Source organism: Hypanus sabinus, chromosome 17, assembly GCF_030144855.1.
Source record: "Hypanus sabinus isolate sHypSab1 chromosome 17, sHypSab1.hap1, whole genome shotgun sequence".
NCBI lineage: Eukaryota > Metazoa > Chordata > Chondrichthyes > Myliobatiformes > Dasyatidae > Hypanus > Hypanus sabinus.
Window position 1 is genome coordinate 78,818,665 of NC_082722.1, and position 22,490 is coordinate 78,841,154.

Here is a 22,490-nt window from a genome sequence, read left to right on the forward strand (position 1 = left end):
CTTTTGAAGATACGCAAACAGAAATGTCTCTCAGGTCTAAGGGATGGGATCCCGGACGCAATCCGAACGGTAACGGAAAGAAGCAGGCTCCGCCACAACAAACTCAATTAACTTATGAATTGTTTATGGAGGTTTTGGATGAAAAATTTGATCAACTACAACAATTTTTTAAAGAAGATATAAAGGCTTTTCAAGAGTACATGGTTAAGACGGATTCAGTAATTAACCAGCAACAAGCTCTTATCGCGTCTCTGCAAGAAGATGCTCGGAAGCGAGATTTGACTATTGAAAAACTGCAACAGGATTTAATTTCGACCATTAAGCTGATGGAAGCCCTTAAAGCCAAGAGTGACGATTTTGAGAATCGGTCCAGAAGACAGAACCTACGTATACTTGGTCTTCCAGACGGCATAGAAAAAGATGACCCTTCGAAATATTTTGCTCAACTTTTAAAAGAAGCGTTTCTGACAATTTTCCCGAATAACCCTCCTTTATTGGATTGGGCACATAGAATTCGGCGTTGATCACCGAGTGCTACAGACAAACCTTCGGTGGTAATTGTCCGGTTCCATTATGTACATGACAAAGAACAACTTATACGTGCAACTCGTCGGGCAGGAATGGTTAAATTCAAAGATTACTGCTTCCGCCTAGTTGAAGACTTTAGCCCTGACCTTTTAAAAAGGCTTCTTTTTAAACCGTTGATGGCTGAATGTTATGAGAAAAATCTGAAACCTGCGCTCCTATACCCTGCGAAGCTTCGAATATCTCCGTCGAATGCTCCACGCCAGCTTTTTCTTTCAACTTCAGAAGCGAGAAATTATCTGGAGGAGAACTTCCCTACTGCTACAGACACCGGTCTCTAATAAATGATCGATTCTGATCGTGTAAGATGGTTCTCGATTTCTTAAACCAGAATTAACATCTGGTTATTGGTGTAGGTTCATCCTATACTTTATACTTAAGTTAAAGCGTGTTTTCGTCATATTAATTGTTTTGCCTTATATACTTTAACCATTATACTACATTCTTGTTCATTAACTTTGTTCCTTCGAAGGTATATTTTTAATTCTTTGAAGGTGAATTTTTCTTTGATTAAGATGGTGGTTTTTTGAAAAAGATTTTTGGTTTTGCTTAAGATGGCGTTATTTTTTTCTTTTTTTCGTCTTCTTCCTACAATGCATCGCTTATCATAGCTTAAATATTTTTTGTTTTGTCTGGGCTAGAGCCCGATTTATAATTTTTTTTAGTGACTATATTCTTATTTTTTTACAACTAACTATAATTAGAAATATGGTTTTTATTAAAGCGATTTTAATTTCTAAAGTTGGGGTGATTCTTTTATATATATCCTTTATATACGGAGTGTTCTTCAGCTGACATGGGGGTAGAATTAGTCTTACTTTTTCCTTTTTTAAGTCATATTTTGGCTTTTTCTCTTTTTCTTGGGGGGTGGGGGGATGGTCTGTTTTCTAATTCTAACTTTTTTGCATCAGTTTGTGTTAGTTTTTTTATTTGGGCTGTTTTTGAACTTCAAATATGTCTGTGTTGTCGTCACTTCCGGGTCTTCTCTTTACTTTTGTTCCTCTTCTGGGTGCATGAGTTTATAAGTTGGTTAACCCTTTCTATACCAAAGGGTTGATTTTAGAATTATGGCTCAGACCATTAATTTTGTGTCTTGGAATACTAATGGTTTAAATCATCCAATTAAACGAAAGAAGATTTTCAAAGTATTCCAAAGACTTAATGCTCATATCATTTTTGTACAAGAAACTCATGTGAGGAAGGAGGGCAAATTTCGTTTTTTTAGATTTTGGCGGAGTCAACAGTATCACGCAAATTCGAATGCTAAAGTAAAAGGAGTTTCAATTTTTATTGACTCCTCTATTCCATTTGTTCAACATGATATTTTTTTCGGATCCGAATGGTAGATTTTTGTTAATTATGGGTTTACTTTGTAATAAAAAGGTTGCTTTGGTTAATGTTTATGCTTCAAATGTGGATTGTCCTGACTTTTTTAAGTCCTTATTTACCTCTTTACCCAATCTAAATGAATATAAGTTAATGATGGGTGGTGACTTTAATTGCTGTTTAAATCCTTTGATGGATAAATCTTTATCTATTCAGACTTTACCTAATAAGTCGGCCACTTGTATTAACTCTTTTTTGACTGACAATGGAGTTTTTGATGTTTGGAGATTTTGGCATCCTAAAGACAAAGAGTTTTCTTTTTTCTCACATGTTTATCACTCTTATTCGGGAATTGATTATTTTTTTGTAGACTCTTGTTTTATTCCATTGGTAATTGGTTGTAACTATGATATTATAGCTATCTCTGATCATGCTCCATTATTACTTTCTATGAAATTTACGGATACAGCTTCTAATGCCAGACAATGGCGATTTGACTCTACCTTATTGCAAGACTCTGACTTTATAAAATTTATGGAGGAGCAGATCGACTTCTTCTTTTCAACTAATTCTACAGATGATATCTCCTGCGGAACACTTTGGGACACTTTTAAAGCGTATATACGTGGACAGATGGTTTCTTATTCTGTTGGTTTGAGGAAACGTACTAAGATGGAAACTCTTTTATTGGTTGATAAAATTAAAGAGATTGATAAGAAATATTCAATTGCTCCTAGTAAGGAGCTTTACAAACAAAGGGTTGAACTTCAAATGGAACATAGTTTATTACTTACATCCTCGATTGAAAATCAATTAATGAAAACTAGATCTGATTTTTATATACACAGTGATAAATCTGGTAAACTGTTAGCTAGTCAATTGAAGAATGCTTTGGTTAAACGTCAAATCACTAAGATTTGTCAGCAGAATGGGAATCTGACAGTTAATCATGATGAGATAAATAAGGCATTTCAAGACTTCTATACCTCCCTGTATCAATCTGAATTTCCTGAAGATCATAATACCATGTCTGATTTTCTTGGGAAATTAAATTTTCCAAGATTATCATCTGATGATCTTTTAATATTGGATACTCCTATTACAGATGTAGAAATTAAAGGGGCTATTTCCTCAATGAATTCTGGGAAAGCACCGGGTCCAGATGGTTATACAGTTGAATTTTTTAAATTTTTTTCCGCTACTATTTCCCCTTGGTTATGTAAGGTTTTTGAGGAAGCCATTAGATTGGGGAATTTGCCACAATCTTTTTATAGAGCTTCCATTTCTCTAATATTGAAGAAAGATAAAGACTCTACTAACTGTGCTTCCTATAGACCAATATCTTTATTGAATGTAGACTCCAAGATTTTTTCCAAGTTACTGGCATCTAGATTGGAGAAGGTATTACCCAAAATTATTTCAGATGATCAAACCGGTTTTATTAAAAATCGCTATTCTTTTTTTAACATTAGGAGATTGTTGAATATTGTTTATACTCCCTCACATGACACTTCAGAATGCGTGATTTCATTAGATGCGGAGAAAGCATTTGATAGAGTTGAATGGCCTTACTTATTTAATGTGTTGGAGAGGTTTAATTTTAGTCCGATATTTATATCATGGATTAAATTGATTTATCATACTCCAGTAGCCTCAGTGTTTACCAATAATCAAAGATCTCCCTTTTTTCGCCTATTTCGGGGCACTAGACAAGGATGTCCTCTTAGTCCATTACTATTTAACATTGCCTTAGAACCTTTGGCAATTGCCATCAGACAATCACAGGATATTTTGGGTATTAGTCGTGGGACAGACATTCATAAGTTATCTTTGTATGCAGATGATTTATTACTATTCATTTCTAACCCGGAGAAATCCATCCCAGCAGTTTTATCATTATTGGCTCAATTTAGTGAGTTTTCTGGGTATAAGTTAAATCTTAATAAAAGTGAATTGTTTCCTTTGAATAAACGGGTCCCAATTTATAGAAATTTACCTTTTAAATTAGTTAATGATTCTTTTACTTATTTAGGGATCAAAATCACAAAAAACCATAAAGATTTATTTAGATTTAATTTTTTACCCTTAATTGATCAGATTAAAGGTTTGTTTACTAAGTGGTCACCATTATCTTTATCCCTAATAGGTAGGATTAATGCTATTAAGATGGTTATTTTACCTAAGTTTTTATATATTTTTCAAGCGATACCAATTTTTATTCCGAAATCTTTTTTTTACTAATGTTGACTCAAAAATTTCTTCATATATATGGCAGAATAAAAATCCCAGGTTAGGTAAAATATATTTACAGAAGACAAAAAAGGAAGGTGGGTTAGCATTACCTAATTTCAGATTTTATTATTGGGCAGTTAATATTAGATATTTGTTATGCTGGTTGAAAGATGGGGGTGGATCTTTCGGTCCTCGTTGGGTGAGTTTAGAAATTAAATCTGTATCAGCTTATGCTCTGGGTTCTATTTTAGGGACTTCTCTCCCTTTTGCTCTTTCTAAATTGCCGAAACGAATTGACAACCCGATAGTTAAACATACTTTGCGTATATGGTTTCAATTTCGGAGGTTTTTTGGGTTGACTCAATTCATTTTAAATAGTCCTATTGTATCTAATTGTTTTTTCCACCCTTCCATTATATATCAAGCTTATTCGACTTGGAAAACTAAGGGATTACTAAGATTTTCTGATTTATTTTTGGACAATTGTTTCATGTCTTTTGAACAATTATCCAACAAATATAACTTGCCTAGATTTCATTTTTTTAGATATTTACAAATTAGACCTTTTTTAAGTTCTGTACTCCCTATGTTTCCAAATTTTGTGCCTTCAGATATTTTGGAGAGTTTATTTGAATTAGATCCTTTTCAAAAAGGGCTTATTTCAAAACTTTATAATATAATTATGAGATACGTTCAGAGCCTCTTTATAAGACCAAAAAGGATTGGGAAAGAGAGCTTAGCCTTATTATTTCTAGTGAGAATTGGGATAGAATTCTTCAATTAGTTAATACATCATCGATATGTGCCAAACATTCATTAATACAATTTAAGGTCGTACATAGGGCCCATATGTCCAAGGATAAATTAGCTCATTTTTACTCTCATATCAGTCCTTTTTGTGATAGATGTCAATCTGAAATTGCGTCAACTCATATGTTTTGGTCTTGTTCATTTTTGGAGAAATATTGGAAAGATATTTTTGATATTATTTCTGCGGTTTTGAATATTGATTTACAACCTCATCCTATTACCGCAATTTTTGGTTTACCAATGTTAGACTCACTGCATTTATCTTCTTCTGCCCGTCGAATGATTGCATTTCTAACTCTGATGGCTAGAAGATCTATATTGTTGAATTGGAAGGAAATTAATCCTCCCACTGTATTTAATTGGTTCTCTCAACCTATGTTATGTTTAAATTTAGAAAAAATTAGAACTGGTGTTTTTGAGACTTCTATTAAATTTGAAAAGTTATGGAGACCATTTATTCAACATTTTCATATGATGTAATATGACCCTGTTCCAAGTTCATTTGATTTCCCAGCTTTTAGCTTATGTATGTTGAGAGGACCGGAAGTGACGGCATTGATGAATATTTATTCTTGTGAGATATTATGAACAGCCCCCCTTTTTTTTCTCTCTCTCTTTTTTTTTGCTTCTTTTTTCTTCTATATTAGTTATTAGATTAGTAGATTAGCTCGTTTTGCATTATATATATTTTTTTTTCTTTCTTTTTTCTGTTTTCTTTCATATATTATGAAATATTTAGACTTACCATGTTCATACATATATTGTATGGCTTATGTCTTGGTAAACCCATTTATATTGTAACTATTGTGTATGTTTTTTTTCATATGTAATGGAATTTGTATGTTTGTAATTTCTTTATCAATATATCATTTGTATTCTGTCCATATTACTACTAATAATAAAAAGATTTAGAAAGAAAGAAAGGAAATGGGAGGAGATCCTGAAGAAAGAATATAGGGAGCTCGGTTGAAAGCTGAAAAGCAGGACCTTCAGTGTAGTAATCTGTGGTTGCAGCCCATGTCACACACCAGTGAGGGTAAGAATAGGATGATTTGGCAGATGAGGAATTGGTGCAGAGGGCAGGGTTTCAGATTTCTGGATCATTGGGGAGGGTATGACGTGTACAAAAAGGCAGGATTAAGCCTGAGCCTAAGGGGGACCAATATCCTTGCAGGCTAGAGCTCTTAGAGAGGGCTTAAACTAATTTGGCAGGAGGATGAGAATTGGAAAGGTAGGGCTGAGGATGGGGCAGTTGGTAAACACATAGATGTAGTGTGCAGTGGGACTGTGAGGATGGACAGGCAGATGATAGGGCAAATTTGCATTCAGTAGGATGAATTGAAGTGTTAAGTGGGCAGCAAAATTGAAAAAGGTGTTGAATACAGGACTGAAGGTGCTATGTTTGAATACATGCAGTATAAAGAATAAGGTAGATGATGTTGTAGTGTAATTAGAGATCAACAGGTACGACACTGTTCGCATCAGGGTCATGGCTGAAAGAAGATCATAATTGGGGTGCTCCATAATAGCATCGTGGTTAGCACATAGTAGAGTTGCTCAGGGGGGTGGTTTAGGAGTTCAGAGTTTAATTCTGGTGCCATTCTGTATGTCCTCCTGATGGAATGCATGAGTTTTCCCTGGGTCCTCCGGTTTCCTCCAAAGACATACCAGTTAGGTTAATTGGTCATTGTAAATTGTCCTGTAATTAGGTTAGGTTTAATTGGGTGTGTTGGGGATTGCTGGTGCAGCATGACTCCAAGGGCCCACTCTACGTGGTATCACTAAATAATTAACATCCAAGGATACACATTGTATTGTAAGGCCAGGCGGTTAGGGAGAGGAGGTGGGATGGCTCTGGGTTGAAAAATTAAATCAAATCTTTAGTAGCCTTGTGGGTAGAGTTAAAAAAAAGACCCTGATGGGAATTATATACAGACCTTCAAATAGTTGCCAGGATGTGGGTTACAAATTACAATGGGGAAGGAAAAGGCATGTATAAAGGGCAATGTTACAATAGAACCATAGAACATTACAGCACAGAAACAGGCCTTTTGGCCCTTCTTGGCTGTGCCGAACCATTTTTCTGCCTAGTCCCACTGACCTGCACCTGGGCCAAATCCCTCCAAACCCCTCTCATCCATATACCTGTCCAAGTTTTTCTTAAATGTCAAAAGTGAGCCTGCATTCACCACTTCATCTGGCAGCTCATTCCACACTCCCAACACTCTCTGCATGAAGAAGCCTTCCCTGATGTTCCCTTTAAACCTTTCCCCCTTCACCCTTAACCCATGACCTCTGGTTTTTTTCTCCCCTGGCCTCAGTGGAAAAAGCCTGCTTGCAGGCTTGCAGGCTCTATCTATACCCATCATTATTTTATATACCTCTATCAAATCACCCCTCATTCTCCTACGCTCCAGGGAATAAAGTCCTAACCTATTCAACCTTTCTCTGTATCTTAGTTTCTCAAGTCCCGGCAACATCCTTGTAAACCTTCTCCGCACTCTTTCAACCTTATTATCCTTCCTGTAACTAGGTGACCAAAACTGCACACAATAGTCCAAATTCGGTTTCACCAATGTCTTATACAACCTCACCATTACATTCTAACTCTTATACTCGATACTTTGATTTATAAAGGCCGATGTACCAAAAGCTCTCTTTGCAACCCTATCTACTTGTGACACCACTTTTAGGGAATTATGTATCTGTACTCCCAGATCTTCCGTTCTACTGCACTCCTCAGTGTCCTACCATTTACCTTGTTTGTTCTATCTTGGTTTGACCTTCCAAAGTGCTATACCTCACACTTGTCCACATTAAACTCCATCTGCCATTTTTCTGCCCATTCCTCCAAATGGTCCAAATCCCTCTGCAAGCTTTGAAAATCTTCCACTACACCTACAATCTTTGTATCATCAGCAACTTTGATGATCATTTGCCACATTATCATCCAGATCATTGATATAGATGACAAATAACAATGGACCCAGCACTGATCCCCGTGGCACACCACTAGTCACAGGCCTCCACTCAGAGTAGCAATCCTCCACTACCACTCTCTGGCTTCTCCCATTGAGCCAATGTCTAATCAATAATCATGAGGGATTTCAATGTGCAGGTACTATAGACTGGGAAAGTCAGGTTGGTGCCAGATCCCAAGAGAGGAAATTTGTAGAATGTACATGAGGCTGCTTTTAAGAGTAACTTATGGTTGAGTCCACTAGGAGAAAGGAAATTCTGGATTAGGTGTTGTGCAATTTATTTACTATTTATTGAGATATGGAGTGGAATAGGCCATTCAAGTGGTGCCACCCAGCAATCTCTCAACTTTCTCCCAACTTAATCCTAGCCTAAGCAATGGCCATTTACAATGACCAATTAACCTACCAACTAGTATGTCTTTGGAAAGTGGGAGGAAACCAGAACACCCAGACGAAACCTATGCGGTCATGGGAGAACATACAAGCTTCTTCGAGGCGGCAGTGTGAATTGATCAAAATTTGATTAGGAAGCTTAATGTAAAGGAACTCTAAGGAAGTAGTGATTATAATAAGATATAGTTCACACTGCAGTTTGAGAGGGAGAAGCCAAAGTCAGACTTATCAGTATTACAATTAATTAAAGAGAAATACAGAAGGCTGAGAGAGGAGCTGGCTGAAGTTCATTGTAAGGGAACACTAACAGAGACGATAGCACAACAGCAGTGGCTGGTGTATCTACAGGCAATTTGGAAGGTGCAAGATAGATGCATCCCAAAGATTGCTGCCTGTGCCACACACTAATGAGGGTAAAAATAGGATGATTTTGCAGATTACTGTATGGCTAAGAAGTTGGTGAATGGGGAAGGGCTTTGGGTTCTTGGATCATTGGGATCTGCTCTGGGGGAGGAAAGACCTGTACAAAAGTGACCTAATGCACCTGGTACTGAGTGGAATATTCTCATGGGCAGGTTTGTTAGAGCTGTTGGGGAGGGTTTAAACTAATTTGGCAGAGGGGTGGGAACCATAGTGAAGGGACCCAGGATAGGACAGATGGTTAAAAAAGCAGTCAGACTGTCAAAAAAGGCAGGCAGATGATTGGACAAAATTGTAGCCAGCAGGGTGAGTATCAGTACATTTGGAATGCAAAATCTAAAAAGGTAGCAAATACAGTACTCAAAATGTTATATCTCAATGCACGGAGCATAAGAAATAAGATGGATGATCTTGTTGAACTACTACAGATTGTCAGGTATGATGTTGTGGACATCATTGAACTGTGACTGAAAGATGGAAGGAAGGGAGCTAAATGTTCAAGGTTACATGCCGTACTGGAGGTATGGGAAGGTAGGCAGAGGGTGTGGCATGGCTCTGCTAGTAAAGAATTAAATCAAATCATTTAGAAAGTTGTGTCATAGGATCAGAAGATGTGAAATCTTTGTGGATTGAATTAAGAAACTGAAAGGGTAAAAGGAACCTGAGGGCAGTTATATACAGGTCTCCCGACAGTAGCTGGGATCTGATCCACAGATTACAACAGGAAATAGAAAAGGCATGTCAAAAGAGCAATATTATAATAGTCATGGGAGATTTCAACAGGTTGATTGGGAAAATCAGGTTGGTAATAGATCTCAAGAAAGTGAGTTAGTTGAATGCCTATGAGATGGCTTTTTAGGGCAGTTTGTTGCTGAGCCTATTAGGGCAAGGGTCGGCAACCCGCGGCTCCGGAGCCGCATGCGACTCTTTCATCTCTGTGCTGCGGCTCCCCGTGGTTTGTTAGTTTTTGAAATGTAATTCGAAATTTGAAGATTATGGTGATCTTGTACAATCTAAAAACATTGTGGAGACCCCATTTCCTGGCACATCCGAACCGGCTCACAATTAGCCACCGTTCCGGCTAAGGGAGATAGCCTACGGGGGTTTGTGAGTACGTGTCTTATGGAGCATCCGCGCCCACGGGGACGGGTTGAGGGAGGCTTTAAATCAAGGCTGTTTAGTTCGAATAAAGTTACCTTTGACTGCAGTGTCTTTATTTTAGCGCTGCATGTAGCGCTATACCGCTACAACGTGTTTTTTATCGCTATTAATATACATCACCACTGCCAATGCCTGACACCCACCAGTGCACGCTTTCTTTTAATTCTTCAATCCAAGGTAGGCTACCTATGGAGTAACCTTCAACCCAACGTCTTTTTTTCGGAGTTCAAAATGTTTTTGTTGCATGCAGAAATGTAATTTCGTTTTCTCTGCAGGAATTCATCAATTTCATAAATGCAACACATTATAGTTTGTTTATACATAGTATAAAGGCAAAAAAACCCATTGTATGCAGTGTTATTTCATTTTAAATGTCAAACGGGTTTTGTGGCTCCCAGTGTTTTCTTTTCTGTGGGAAATGGGTCCATATTGGCTCTTTCAGTGGTAAACGTTGCCGACCCCTGTATTAGGGGATCCGTTATACTGGATTGGGTGTTATGCAATGAACCAGAGGTGATGAGAGAGCTTAAGGTAAAAGAACCCTTAGGAGACAATGATCGCAATATGACTGAGTTCGACTTGAAATTTGATAGGGAGAAAGTAAAGTCTGACAGAGCAGTTTTTCAGTGGATTATAGGAAATTCCAGTGGTATGAGAGAGAAGTTGGCCAAGGTAAATTAGGAGATGCTGTTAGGAATAACAGCGGAGTAGCTATGGCATGAGGTTCTGAGAAAAATGAGGAGAGTGCAGAGTATACGTATTCCAAAAACAAAGAAATACTTAAAATGGCAAAATGTATAACCATAGCTGACAAGGGAAGTTAAAGCTAATATAAAAGCAAAAGAGAAGGCATACAACAAAGCAAACACCATGGGAAAATAGAGGATTGGGAAGCTTTTCAAAACCTACAGAAAACAACTAGAAGAATCATTAGAAAGGAAAAGATGAAATATTAAAGCAAGCTAACAATCAATATCAAAGTGGATAGTCAAAGTTTTTTCAAGTATGTAAAAAATAACAGAGAGATGAGAGTGGATATGAGACTGTTAGAAAATGAGGCCAGAGAAATAATAATAGCAACCAAGGAGCTGGCAGATGAACTAAATGAGTATTTTGTATCAGTCTTCACTGTGGAAGACACTAGCAGTGTGTCAGATGTTGAAGGGTATGAGGGAAGAGAAGTGAATGCAAATATTACTACTAGGGAGAAGCTGCTCAGAAAACTGAAAGACCTAAAGGTACATAAGTCATCTGGACCAGATAAACTGCACCCTAGGGTTCTGAAAGAGGTAGCAGTAGAGATTGTGGAGGCATCAGTAATGATCTTTCAAAAATCATTTGATTCTGGCATGGTGCCAGAGGAGTGGAGAATTGCAAATGTCACTTCATCCTTTAAGAAAGGAGAAAGGCAGCAGAAAGGAAGTTACAGACCAGTTAGCCTGACCTCAGTGGTTGGGAAGACGTTGGAGTCAATTATTAAGGATGAAGTTATGGAGTACTTGGTAACACAAAACAAAATAGGACAAAGTCAGCATGGTTTCCTTCATGGAAAATCTTGCCTGATGAACCTGCTGGAATTCTTTGAGAAAATTACAAGTAGGATAGTTAAAGCGGATGCAGTGGATGTTGTATATTTGGACTTTCAGAAGGCCTTTGACAAAGTGCCACACATGAGGATGTTTACCAAATTAAGAACCCATGGTAGTACAGGAAAGTTACTGGCATGGTTAAGAGCATTGGCTGATTGGTAGGAGGCAGCAAGTGGGAATAAAAGGATCCTTTTCCGGTTGGCTGCCAGTGACTAGTGGTGCTCCGTAGAGGTAGGTGTTGGGAACACTTCTTTTTATGTTACATATCAATGATTTAGATGATGGAATAGATGGCTTTGTTGCCAAGTTTGCAGATGATACAAAGATTGCTGGAGGGGCAGGTAGTGTTGAGGAAACAGGAAGGCAGCAGAAGGACTTGAACAAATTGGGAGAATGGATGAGAGAGTAGCAAATGAAATGCAATGTTGGAAAATGTAGTAGAAATAAATGTATTTTCTAAAACGGAAGAAAATCCCAAAGTCTGAGATACAAAGGGACTTGTGCAGAACACCCTAAAGTTCAACATGCAAGTTGAGGCAGCAGTGAGGAAGGCAAATGCATTCATTTCAATAGGTCTCGAATACAAGAGAAGGGATGTGATGCTGAGGTTCTATAAGGCACTGGTGAGGCCTCACCTTGAGTAATGTGAATAGTTTTGAGTTCTTCATCTAAGAAAAGATGTGCTGGTATTGGAGAGGCTTCAGAGGAGGTTCACAAGGATGATTCTGGGAATGGAAGGCTTATCATATGAGAAACATTTGATGGTTCTGGGTCTGCACTCGCTGGAATTTAGAAGGATGGAGGGAGATCTCATTAAAACCTTTTGAATATTGAAAGGCCTAGACAGAGTAGATATGGAAAGAATGTTTCCAATGGTGGGGGAGTCTAAAACAATAGGGCACAGCCATCGGGTAGAGGGGCATTCATTTAAAACAAAGATGTGGAGAAATTTCTTTAGCCAAAGGGTAGTGAACTTTTGGTGAACTTCTGTTGTCTTAGGCAGCTGTGAAGGACAAGTCATTGGGTGTATTTAAGTCAGAGATTGATATGTTCTTGACTGGACACGGCGTCAAAGGTCATGGGAAGAAGGGCTGAGGGGAAAAGAAGGATCAGCTATGATCCAATGATGGAACAGATTCAATGGGACAAATGGCCTAATTCTGTTCCTATATCTTATGGTCTTATTAGAAAAATTAATGGGAAGTTAGAGGATTGGGAAGCTTTTAAATACCAACAGAAGGCAACAAAAATACATAAGGAGATAAAAGATGAAATATGAAGGTAAGTTAGCCAATAACACAAAAGATACCAAAAGTTTTTTCAAATATATAAAGAAAAGATAAGCGATAGTCAATATTGGACTGCTGGAAAATGATGCTGGGGAGATAGTAATGAGGCACAAAGAAATGACAGGTATTTTGTGTCATACTTCCTTTTGGAACTCACTAGCAGCATGCCACAAATTTAAGAATGTCACAGGATAGAATCAGAATTAGGGATAATATCACAGGTATACAGTATGTTGTGAAATTTGTCAACTTTGCAGCAGCAGTAAAATACATGATAAATGTAGAAAAAACAACTGAATTACAGTAAGTATCTATATTTATATTAAACAATTAAATAGAGGGCACGTACTGGGTGGTTGGGACTTAATGATGGATGCCACCTTTTTGAGGCATTGCTCCTTGAATATGTCTTGGATACTATGGAGGCTGGTAGCCATGATGGAGCTGACTGACTTTACAAGTTTCTACAGGTCACTCCATACCAGATGGTGATGCAACCAATCAGAATGCTCTCCATGGTACTTCTATGGAAGTTTTTCAGTGTTTTAGATGACAAACCAAATCTCCTCAAACTCTTAATGAAATATAGCTGCTGTCTTGCCTTTTTTATAGCTGCATCAGTATATCGGGAACCAAGTTAGGTTCTCAGCGATATTGACACCCAGGAACTTGAAATTACTTACTCTCACCACTTTTGATTCCTCTGTGAGGATTGATTTGTGTTCCCTCATCTTACCCTTTCTGAAGTCCACAACCAGCTCTTTGATCTCACTAATGTCGGGTACAAGGTTGTTGCTACAACACCACTTAACTAGCTGGTATATCTTGCTCCTAAAAGCCTGCTCATCACCATCTGAGATTCTGCTAACAATGGTTGTATTATCTGTAAATTTATAGATGGCATTTGAGCTATGCCTAACCACAGTCATGGGTGTAGAGAGAGGTGAGTGTTGCTATTACTAAGAATGTGCTCAGTAAGCTGAAATGTCGGAAATTAAATAAATCACCTGGACCAGATGGATAACACCCCAGGGTTCTCAAAGTGGTAGCTGAAGAGATTGTAGAGGTATTAGTAATGATCTTTCAAGAATCACTAGATTCTAGAATGATTCTGGAGGACTGAAAAGTTGCAAATGCCATTCCACTCTTTAATAAGGAAGGTAGACAGAAGAAAGGAAATTATAGGCCAATTAGCCTGATTTCAGTTATTGGAAAGATGTTGGAATCCATCATTAAGGATGACTTTTCGGGGTACTTGAAGGCATATGATAAAATAGGCTAAAATCAGCATTGTTCCCTTAAGGGGAAATCTTGTCTGACAAATCTGTTAAAGTCTTTGAGGAAATAACAAGCAAAATAAACAAAGGAGAGTCAGTGGATGTTGTTTACTTGGTTTTTCAGAAGGCCTTTGACAAGGTGCCGCACATAGGCTGCTTAACAAGGTAACAGACCATGGTATAACAGGAAAAATACTATCATGGATAGAAGATTGGCTGACTAGCAGGAGGCAAAGAGTCGAAATTAAAAGAGTGGGGCCTTTTCTGTCTGGCTGCTGGTGACAAGTGGTGTTTTGCAGGGGTCAGTATTTGGACCGCTTCTTTTCACGTTATATATGAATGATTTGGATGATGGAATTGAAGGCTTTGTGGCCATATTTTCAGATGCTACATAGATCAGTGGAGGGGGAAGTAGTGTTGATGAAGAGGGAGTGTGGAGGAGGACTTTGATGGATTGAGGGAATGGGCAAAATTAAATATTTTATATGTTGGATTGGGTTTAGATATTTGAAAATTTCTTATGTTTGTCCTCAAAATAATAACACCATCTGTGTGAACACATAGAGATCCTACATAAAACTTTAAAGGTGGCACCAGAAACTCCCCAGTATTGCAGAAACTGAGGTAAGGCCAAAATCTGTGCAAAGAAAGACTGCACAACTTAAAAAAAAAACAACTGGCTAGATTTCCAGCATCAGTCTTATTTGATTTGCTGAAAAGCTGACATGAAAGATGGTAATGAGATTCCCAATTTAATCTATGCTTTTAAAAAAACTTGAAATCTTCTCCTGATTTGACATACCAACTTTAGTTGAGCAACAATCTGGCATTACAATTCTGGAAGTGCTGGCTAAGACATATGAATACAAATTTGGGGTGAAATTTGATCCCACTGCATTACCAAGAGGCAAGAACTGATAAGTCATAGCTCGGTACGGCAACTACTCTGCCCAAGACTGTAAGAAACTGCAGAGTTGTGGACATAGCTCTGCACATTACAGAAACCAGTCTTTCCTCCGTGGACTCTGTACACTTCTTGTTGCCTAAAGTATGTGCCACCAGGCTCAAGGACAGCTTTCTATTATGCTGTTATGAGATGCCTGAATGGACTTTCTGTGTAAGGTGGACTCTTTACCTCACAGTCTACCTTGTTATGACATTCCACCTGATGATCTGGTTGCATTGCACTTTCTCTATGACACTTTATTTTGTTTATTGTTATTGTTTTCCATTATACTCATTCACTCAATGCACTGATGTGGTGAAATGATCAGTATGGAAGGCATGCAAAGCAAAGTTTTTCACAGTGGCATGACATATGTGATAATTATAAACCAATTATCATCTGGACCAGAGTATACTGAGTACAAAACTGGACTCATCATTGGTTTTTATGGCTGAACAGTATACCAATATCCATTATCCTGACTTAAGATCTTGGAGGCATGTGGCGGCTCATTTCCTAGCGTATGCGAAACGACTCACAATTAGATAGCCTACGGGGGTTTGCGAGCACAGAGCTTTGGAGCCTCTTCGCCATGGGGGGCCGGTTGACAGAGGCTTAAAAGTGAGGCTGAAGTTTTCGAATAAAGTTTTTCCTTCGACTGCAGTTACCGACTCCGTGTCGTAATTTTAGCGCTGTTTGTAGCACACCGCTACAATTGGTGACCCCGACGGTCCAAACGATTTTTGGACCAGAAATGACCGACGCCGCCTCTGTTCATGCGGTTTCGTTGAAACTGCCGGGTTTCTGGGCACAGCGCCCGGACCTATGGTTCCAGCAAGCCGAAGCCCAATTCCACGTTCGCCGGATCACCTCAGAAGACACCCGCTACTACTACGTGGTGGGCTCCCTCGACCAGGACACAGCTGCCCAGGTCGCGGAGTTCGTACAGTCGCCCCCGGCAGACGGCAAGTACACGGAATTCAAAGCCCTGCTCCTCAGGATTTTCGGACTCTCACGGCGCGAGCGGGCTGCCCGTTTACTGCACCTGGATGGCTTGGGCGACAGACCTCCATCGGCTTTAATGAACGAGATGTTGTCTCTGGCCGAGGGACACACAGGCCTCATGTTTGAGCAGGCATTCCTGGAGCAGCTGCCCGAGGACATACGCCTGCTGCTGTCCGACGCGGATTTCAGTGACCCCCGGAAGGTGGCAGCCCGGGCGGACTTGCTGTGGAACGCCAAAAAGGTGAGCGGGGCGTCCATCGCACAGATCACCCAGCCACGCTCCCGGCAGCAAACCAGTCCAGGCCCGGCCGCAGAGCCCACTAACCCCCGGCCCAATGACCACTGGTGCTTCTACCACCAGCGGTGGGGCGCAGAAGCCCGCCGTTGCCGCCCGCCCTGCAAGTTCCCGGGAAACGCCAGGGCCAGCCGCCGCTGATGGCTACGGCGGCTGGCCATCGGGATAGCCTCCTGTATGTGTGGGATAGCAGGTCGGGACGCCGCTTTTTGGTCGATACTGGGGCTGAGGTCAGCGTTTTACCTCCGACAAGTTACGACACTCGCAGCAGGGCACCGGGTCCCCCCCTGAGGGCCGTGAATGGCAGCACAGTAAGGACCTATGGCACCCGTCAGGTGCAGCTACAGTTCGGCCCCAGCCAGTTCACGTGGGACTTCACACTGGCCGCCGTAGCCCAACCGCTTCTGGGTGCGGATTTTTTGCGAGCTCACAGCCTGCTGGTTGACCTGCCCAGGAAGAGACTGGTACACGCCGAGACCTTTCAGACATTCTCCCTGGGCGCGGCCCAGTTGCCAGCCCCTCACCTCGGCTCCATCACGCTGTCCGACAACGACTTCACCAGGGTCCTGGCGGAGTTCCCATCGGTTCTGGCACCGCAGTTCACAGCAGCCATGCCCAGGCACGGCGTACAGCACCACATCCCGACACAGGGACCACCCCTCCATGCCCGTGCTCGGCGGCTTCCCCTGGACAAGCTCCGACTGGCGAAGGAGGAGTTCCAGAGAATGGAGGAATTGGGGATCATCCGGCGGTCCGACAGCCCCTGGGCTTCCCCCCTGCACATGGTGCCCAAAGCGACGGGGGGCTGGAGACCGTGCGGCGACTACCGCAGGCTGAACGAGGCTACCACACCGGACCGCTACCCTGTGCCGCACATTCAGGACTTTGCGGCAAACCTGCACGGCGCCCGGATCTTCTCCAAGGTCGACCTTGTCCGAGGGTACCATCAAATCCCGATGCATCCTGACGACGTCCCCAAGACGGCTCTCATCACCCCGTTTGGCCTCTTCGCGTTCCTCCGCATGCCGTTCGGCCTGAAGAATGCCGCACAGACGTTCCAGCGGTTAATGGACGCGGTGGGACGGGACCTGGACTTCGCGTTCATCTATTTGGATGACATCCTCATAGCCAGCGGCAGTCGTCAGGAGCATCTGTCCCACCTCCGTCAACTCTGCGCCCGACTGAGTGAGTACGGTCTTACAATCAACCCTGCCAAATGCCAGTTCGGACTTGATACCATTGACTTCCTGGGCCACAGGATTACTAAAGACGGGGCAACCCCTCTGCCCGCTAAGGTAGATGCGGTCCGCCACTTCCCCCGACCCACCATGGTCAAAGGCCTTCAGGAATTCGTAGGTATGGTCAATTTCTACCGCCGCTTCCTCCCTTCAGCTGCCCGGATCATGCGCCCCCTGTTCGCCCTGATGTCGGGTCCGAGCAAGGACATTACCTGGGACGAGGAGTCCGCCGCCGCTTTCGTTCAAACGAAGGAAGCTTTGGCTGACGCCGCAATGCTAGTACATCCCAGAATGGACACCCCTACCGCCCTCACAGTGGACGCATCAAACACGGCAGTCGGTGGGGTGCTGGAGCAGCTCATCGCAGGTCGCTGGCAACCCCTGGCGTTTTTCAGCAAACACCTGTGGCCACCCGAGCTCAAGTACAGTGCTTTTGACCGGGAACTGTTGGCGCTCTACCTGGCAATCCGGCATTTCAGGTACTTCCTAGAAGGTCGGCCCTTCACCGCGTTCACGGACCACAAACCGCTTACCTTTGCGTTTACGAAAGCATCCGACCCCTGGTCATCCCGCCAGCAACGCCACCTGTCCTACATCTCTGAATACACAACGGATGTCCGGCACGTCTCGGGTAAGGACAATGTCGTGGCGGATGCGCTCTCTCGCCCTACCGTTCATGCCCTTTCCCAAGGGGTAGACTTTGAGGCACTGGCAGAGGCACAGCAGGTAGATGAGGAGATTCCGAGTTACAGGACTGCAGTCTCTGGTTTGCAGCTCCAGGACTTCCCCGTGGGCCCAGGTGAGAGGACCCTACTCTGTGACGTCGCCACCAACCAGCCCCGTCCGGTCGTCCCCGCAGCCTGGCGGCGACGTGTTTTCGACTCCATTCATAACTTGGCGCATCCCTCCATCCGGACAACTGTCCGGATGGTTTCCAGCAGGTTCGTTTGGCACGGACTCCGCAAACAGGTCAGTGAATGGGCCAGGACGTGCATGCACTGCCAGACGGCCAAGGTTCAGCGGCACACCAAAGCCCCACCGCAGCAGTTCCATCCCGCCCACCGGCGTTTCGACCACATTCATGTGGATATCGTGGGCCCCCTGCCAGTGTCGCGCGGAGCGCGTTACCTCCTGACTATCGTGGACCGGTTCACAAGATGGCCAGAGGCGGTCCCGCTCACCGACACCACCTCCGAATCTTGCGCCCGAGCCCTGATCGCCACCTGGATATCCCGCTTTGGTGTACCAGCCCACATTACCTCCGACAGAGGCGCCCAGTTCACCTCCAGCCTGTGGTCAGCTATGGCCAGCCTTTTGGGGACTCAGCTGCACCACACCACTGCCTACCACCCACAGTCGAACGGGCTAGTGGAGCGTTTCCACCGTCACCTGAAGTCGGCCCTCATGGCCCGCCTGCGAGGAGCCAACTGGGCGGACGAGCTTCCCTGGGTCCTTCTCGGCATCCGCACAGCGCCCAAGGACGACCTGCACGCCTCGTTGGCCGAGTTGGTATACGGCGCGCCCCTGGCCGTCCCCGGGGAGTTCCTACCAGCCCCGAGGGGGCAAGAGGAAGAACCCGCTGCAGTCCTGGGCAGACTTCGCGAGAAGCTCGGTAACCTGGCCCCCATACCCACTTCACAGCATGGGCGGCACCCGACCTGCGTACCCAAAGACCTACGGAACTGTAAGTTTGTGTTTGTACGAAGGGGCGGGCATCGGCCACCGCTGCAGCGGCCATACGAGGGGCCGTTTACGGTGCTCCGGAACAACGGGTCCACGTTCGTGCTGGACGTTGGGGGGAAGGAGGAGGTTTTCACGGTGGACCGCCTCAAGCCGGCCCATGTGGACCTGGCGCAACCGGCCGAGTTTCCGGCGCCTCGGCGCAGAGGCCGACCTCCCAAGCAGGTTCTGGCCCAGGCTGTGGACATTGGGGGGTGTATCGCCGGTTCTGGGGGGGGGTTATGTGGCGGCTCATTTCCTAGCGTATGCGAACCGACTCACAATTAGATAGCCTACGGGGGTTTGCGAGCACAGAGCTTTGGAGCCTCTTCGCCATGGGGGGCCGGTTGACAGAGGCTTAAAAGTGAGGCTGAAGTTTTCGAATAAAGTTTTTCCTTCGACTGCAGTTACCGACTCCGTGTCGTAATTTTAGCGCTGTTTGTAGCACACCGCTACAGGCAGCTATTTTGGTGAAATAAGAGGACACCAGGAGAACAAGTTAATATTGCAAAAAAAAATCTAGTAATGAACATAAAAGATAATTTAAGGATGTAACTAGCAGGATGGTCAAAGAGGAATGAATAGAGATGGTGTATATGGAGTTGCAAAAGATATACATTAAAGTCCAGCTTAAAAGGTTACTGAAAAGAATAAGAGCTTGTGGTGTTGGTGATAATTGTAATAGCACAGAGAGATGACTGGATAATTAACAGAAAACAGAGTCAGGATTAATGTATCATTTTATATCTGTGACACTACATTCTGCAGTCTGTTGTTGCTTTTCCTTCTGATCTACCTTGACATTCTAATGGTTTGGAATGATCAATATGAATAGCATGCAAAACGAACATTTTCACAATATCTCAGTACGTGTGCAAAAAAATAAAGCAATTACCAATTATCATACTTGTGTTTGCGACAGTAAACTCAACCAATAAGTGAACTTTGTTATGTTTAGACATCCAGACAGGGTTGAGAGACAGCAACGACATCTGTTCTTCATGAACAGTATCAACGGAGAGTATTGGGTAAGACAAATAAGATAGAACAAATAGGGGAAAATCAACTAAGACATTTTTATGTTTAATTGTAATATCTAATTGCAGTCTTACTAATGGATATCAGTCTCATTACTGGATTCTAATTATCGTGCTTCCGCTTATAACTGTGTTGGAGTTGAATAATTCTATTGAAATCTGGTTTGTTACAGTAACAGAGAGTAAAAGACTGTGGTAGTATCCTTGGACAAATTAATACTATTGGCAGCATGCGTCCTGTTAAATAAAATATTACATAAACTAAATTTCACATGAAATTTGTTACTTTACATTTTATTTAATAAAACACATATTGCTCTTCTAATGATCATAGGTAATCATACTTGGTGATAGAATACCATCTTATTCAGAGAACATGATGCCATGTGTGAATACTGACATATAGACCAAGTTCTCTGTTTTAGATGTTCAGATATTAAAAAAAAATTGTTTTTGTGTTTGATTTAAACTTAATGTTCTGGGGACAAAGATCTGCAAGGGTAGTCAATCTTAATTTCTGTTTTGTAATTATACTTAAAGAGTAAGCTTGTGAATGCTATATGAGGAAATCCAAGACAATAGAACCAACCAACATTCCCCCTTTGGACAAACAACATGCTGGCCTGGCTTGTCCTTGCTCACCTTTGAAGAATGAACATTTAGGTGAGAATTCAGAGGCTTTCTATTGCCCCACGAATATTACTCAACAACAAAATAAGTTTTACCTGAGAGATGAGATAAATTTAACAAAAATCCTTTGCATGAGGCATTTACTCTTTAAGAACAAGCAAACTCCTTGTTTTTGTAATTCTAAATGATTTGGATATTGGTTTTATAAATCTTGTGACAAACATGGAAAGCTATAGTTCCATTATAGTTAAAGATCTGCTGTTGAAATGCTGCAGAGTTCATTAATGGATGAAAGAAGTTGTCAAATATTGTGTAAATACTTTGCTCAGGAATATCTGTGTAACTTACCACATCCATCAGTGCAGTGCCCAATAGCAAGAATAACGCCCAATTTGCTGTTCGTGTCAAGATTATTTTGTGATAACAGTGCAACAAGCATGGGTACGATTGAGTATTTTGACAAGCGTGAAGCCAAGGAAGCTATCAAAAAGATAATTATGTCAGCAGTCACTTTTTCCTGTTAAATAAATCTCTGTGATATTACATTTGCAAAAATTATGAAATGAGATTGGTACAATAAGAAATTGTAATTGTAATTAATTATTAATAAAAGGGAAAATATACAAAGCTTTATCTTTTGGTGGATTTGGACCAGTCATCATCACTCTGGATTCCTGGTCTATGCTGCTTTCATCGATATATTTTGGGGCACTGCATTAAGCTTCAGCATACATTGGCTAGAAAAAACAAAATCAGCAACAGTTTATACCGCTGGCTGTTTGTGATAAGGACAAGATCCACTTTGCTTGCAATTCAATTGCTTCTACCAATGTCCAAGGGCATAATCTGCAAAGGCAGAGTAGAACTGGGTCTTCACTACTGGAGGAAACATCTATGTTACAGAGAGCATGTATGACCTGCGCAGCTTGTAGCAACTTGGAATCTGCATTATTTTAACTCACCACATTTGAATTCACAAGCTAGCCAGATATCATTCACTGAATGCTGCTCAAGTACAAATAATTCAATTCAAGAGTAATAAAATGATTTGTTTTTTCATAGTCATAAAATAATTCAACACAGAAACAGGCCTCTAGTCTGTGCCAAACCATTCAAACTGTCTAGACCCATCGGCCTGCTTTCAGACCATAATCTTCCATATGCCTCCCATCCACGTATCTATCCAAACTTCCCTTAAATGTTTAAATTGAAATCACATCGACCACTTGTACTGGCATCTTGTTCCACATTCTCACCACCCTCTGAGTGAATGTTTTCCTGCAGGTACCCCTTAAGCATTTCACCTTTCACCCTTAACTCATGATTCTAATTCTAGTCTTACCCAACTGCAGTGGAAAAAGCCTATTTGTATTTCCCCTATCTATATCCATCATAATTTTGTATATCTAAATCAAATCTACCCTCAATCTTCTACATCCTAAAGAATAAAGTTCTAACCTATTCAATCTTTCCTTATAACTCAAGTCCTCCGGGTCCTCTGTACCCTTTCAATTCTATTTACATCTTTCCTGCAGGTAGGTTATTTAAAATGCTTTT

General features: G+C 41.8%; 1 protein-coding gene across 1 annotated transcript in view; it reads right to left on the reverse strand.

Moving 5' to 3' along the window:
• The window catches only part of terb1 (telomere repeat binding bouquet formation protein 1), a 162,200-nt gene that overhangs the window by 64,212 nt on the left and 75,498 nt on the right, over nucleotides 1-22,490 (reverse strand). Inside the window, exon 10 of the mRNA XM_059992441.1 lies at nucleotides 21,282-21,413. Within this exon, the coding sequence (XP_059848424.1) occupies nucleotides 21,282-21,413 (132 nt within the window). The remainder of the gene's footprint in view (nucleotides 1-21,281; nucleotides 21,414-22,490) is intronic.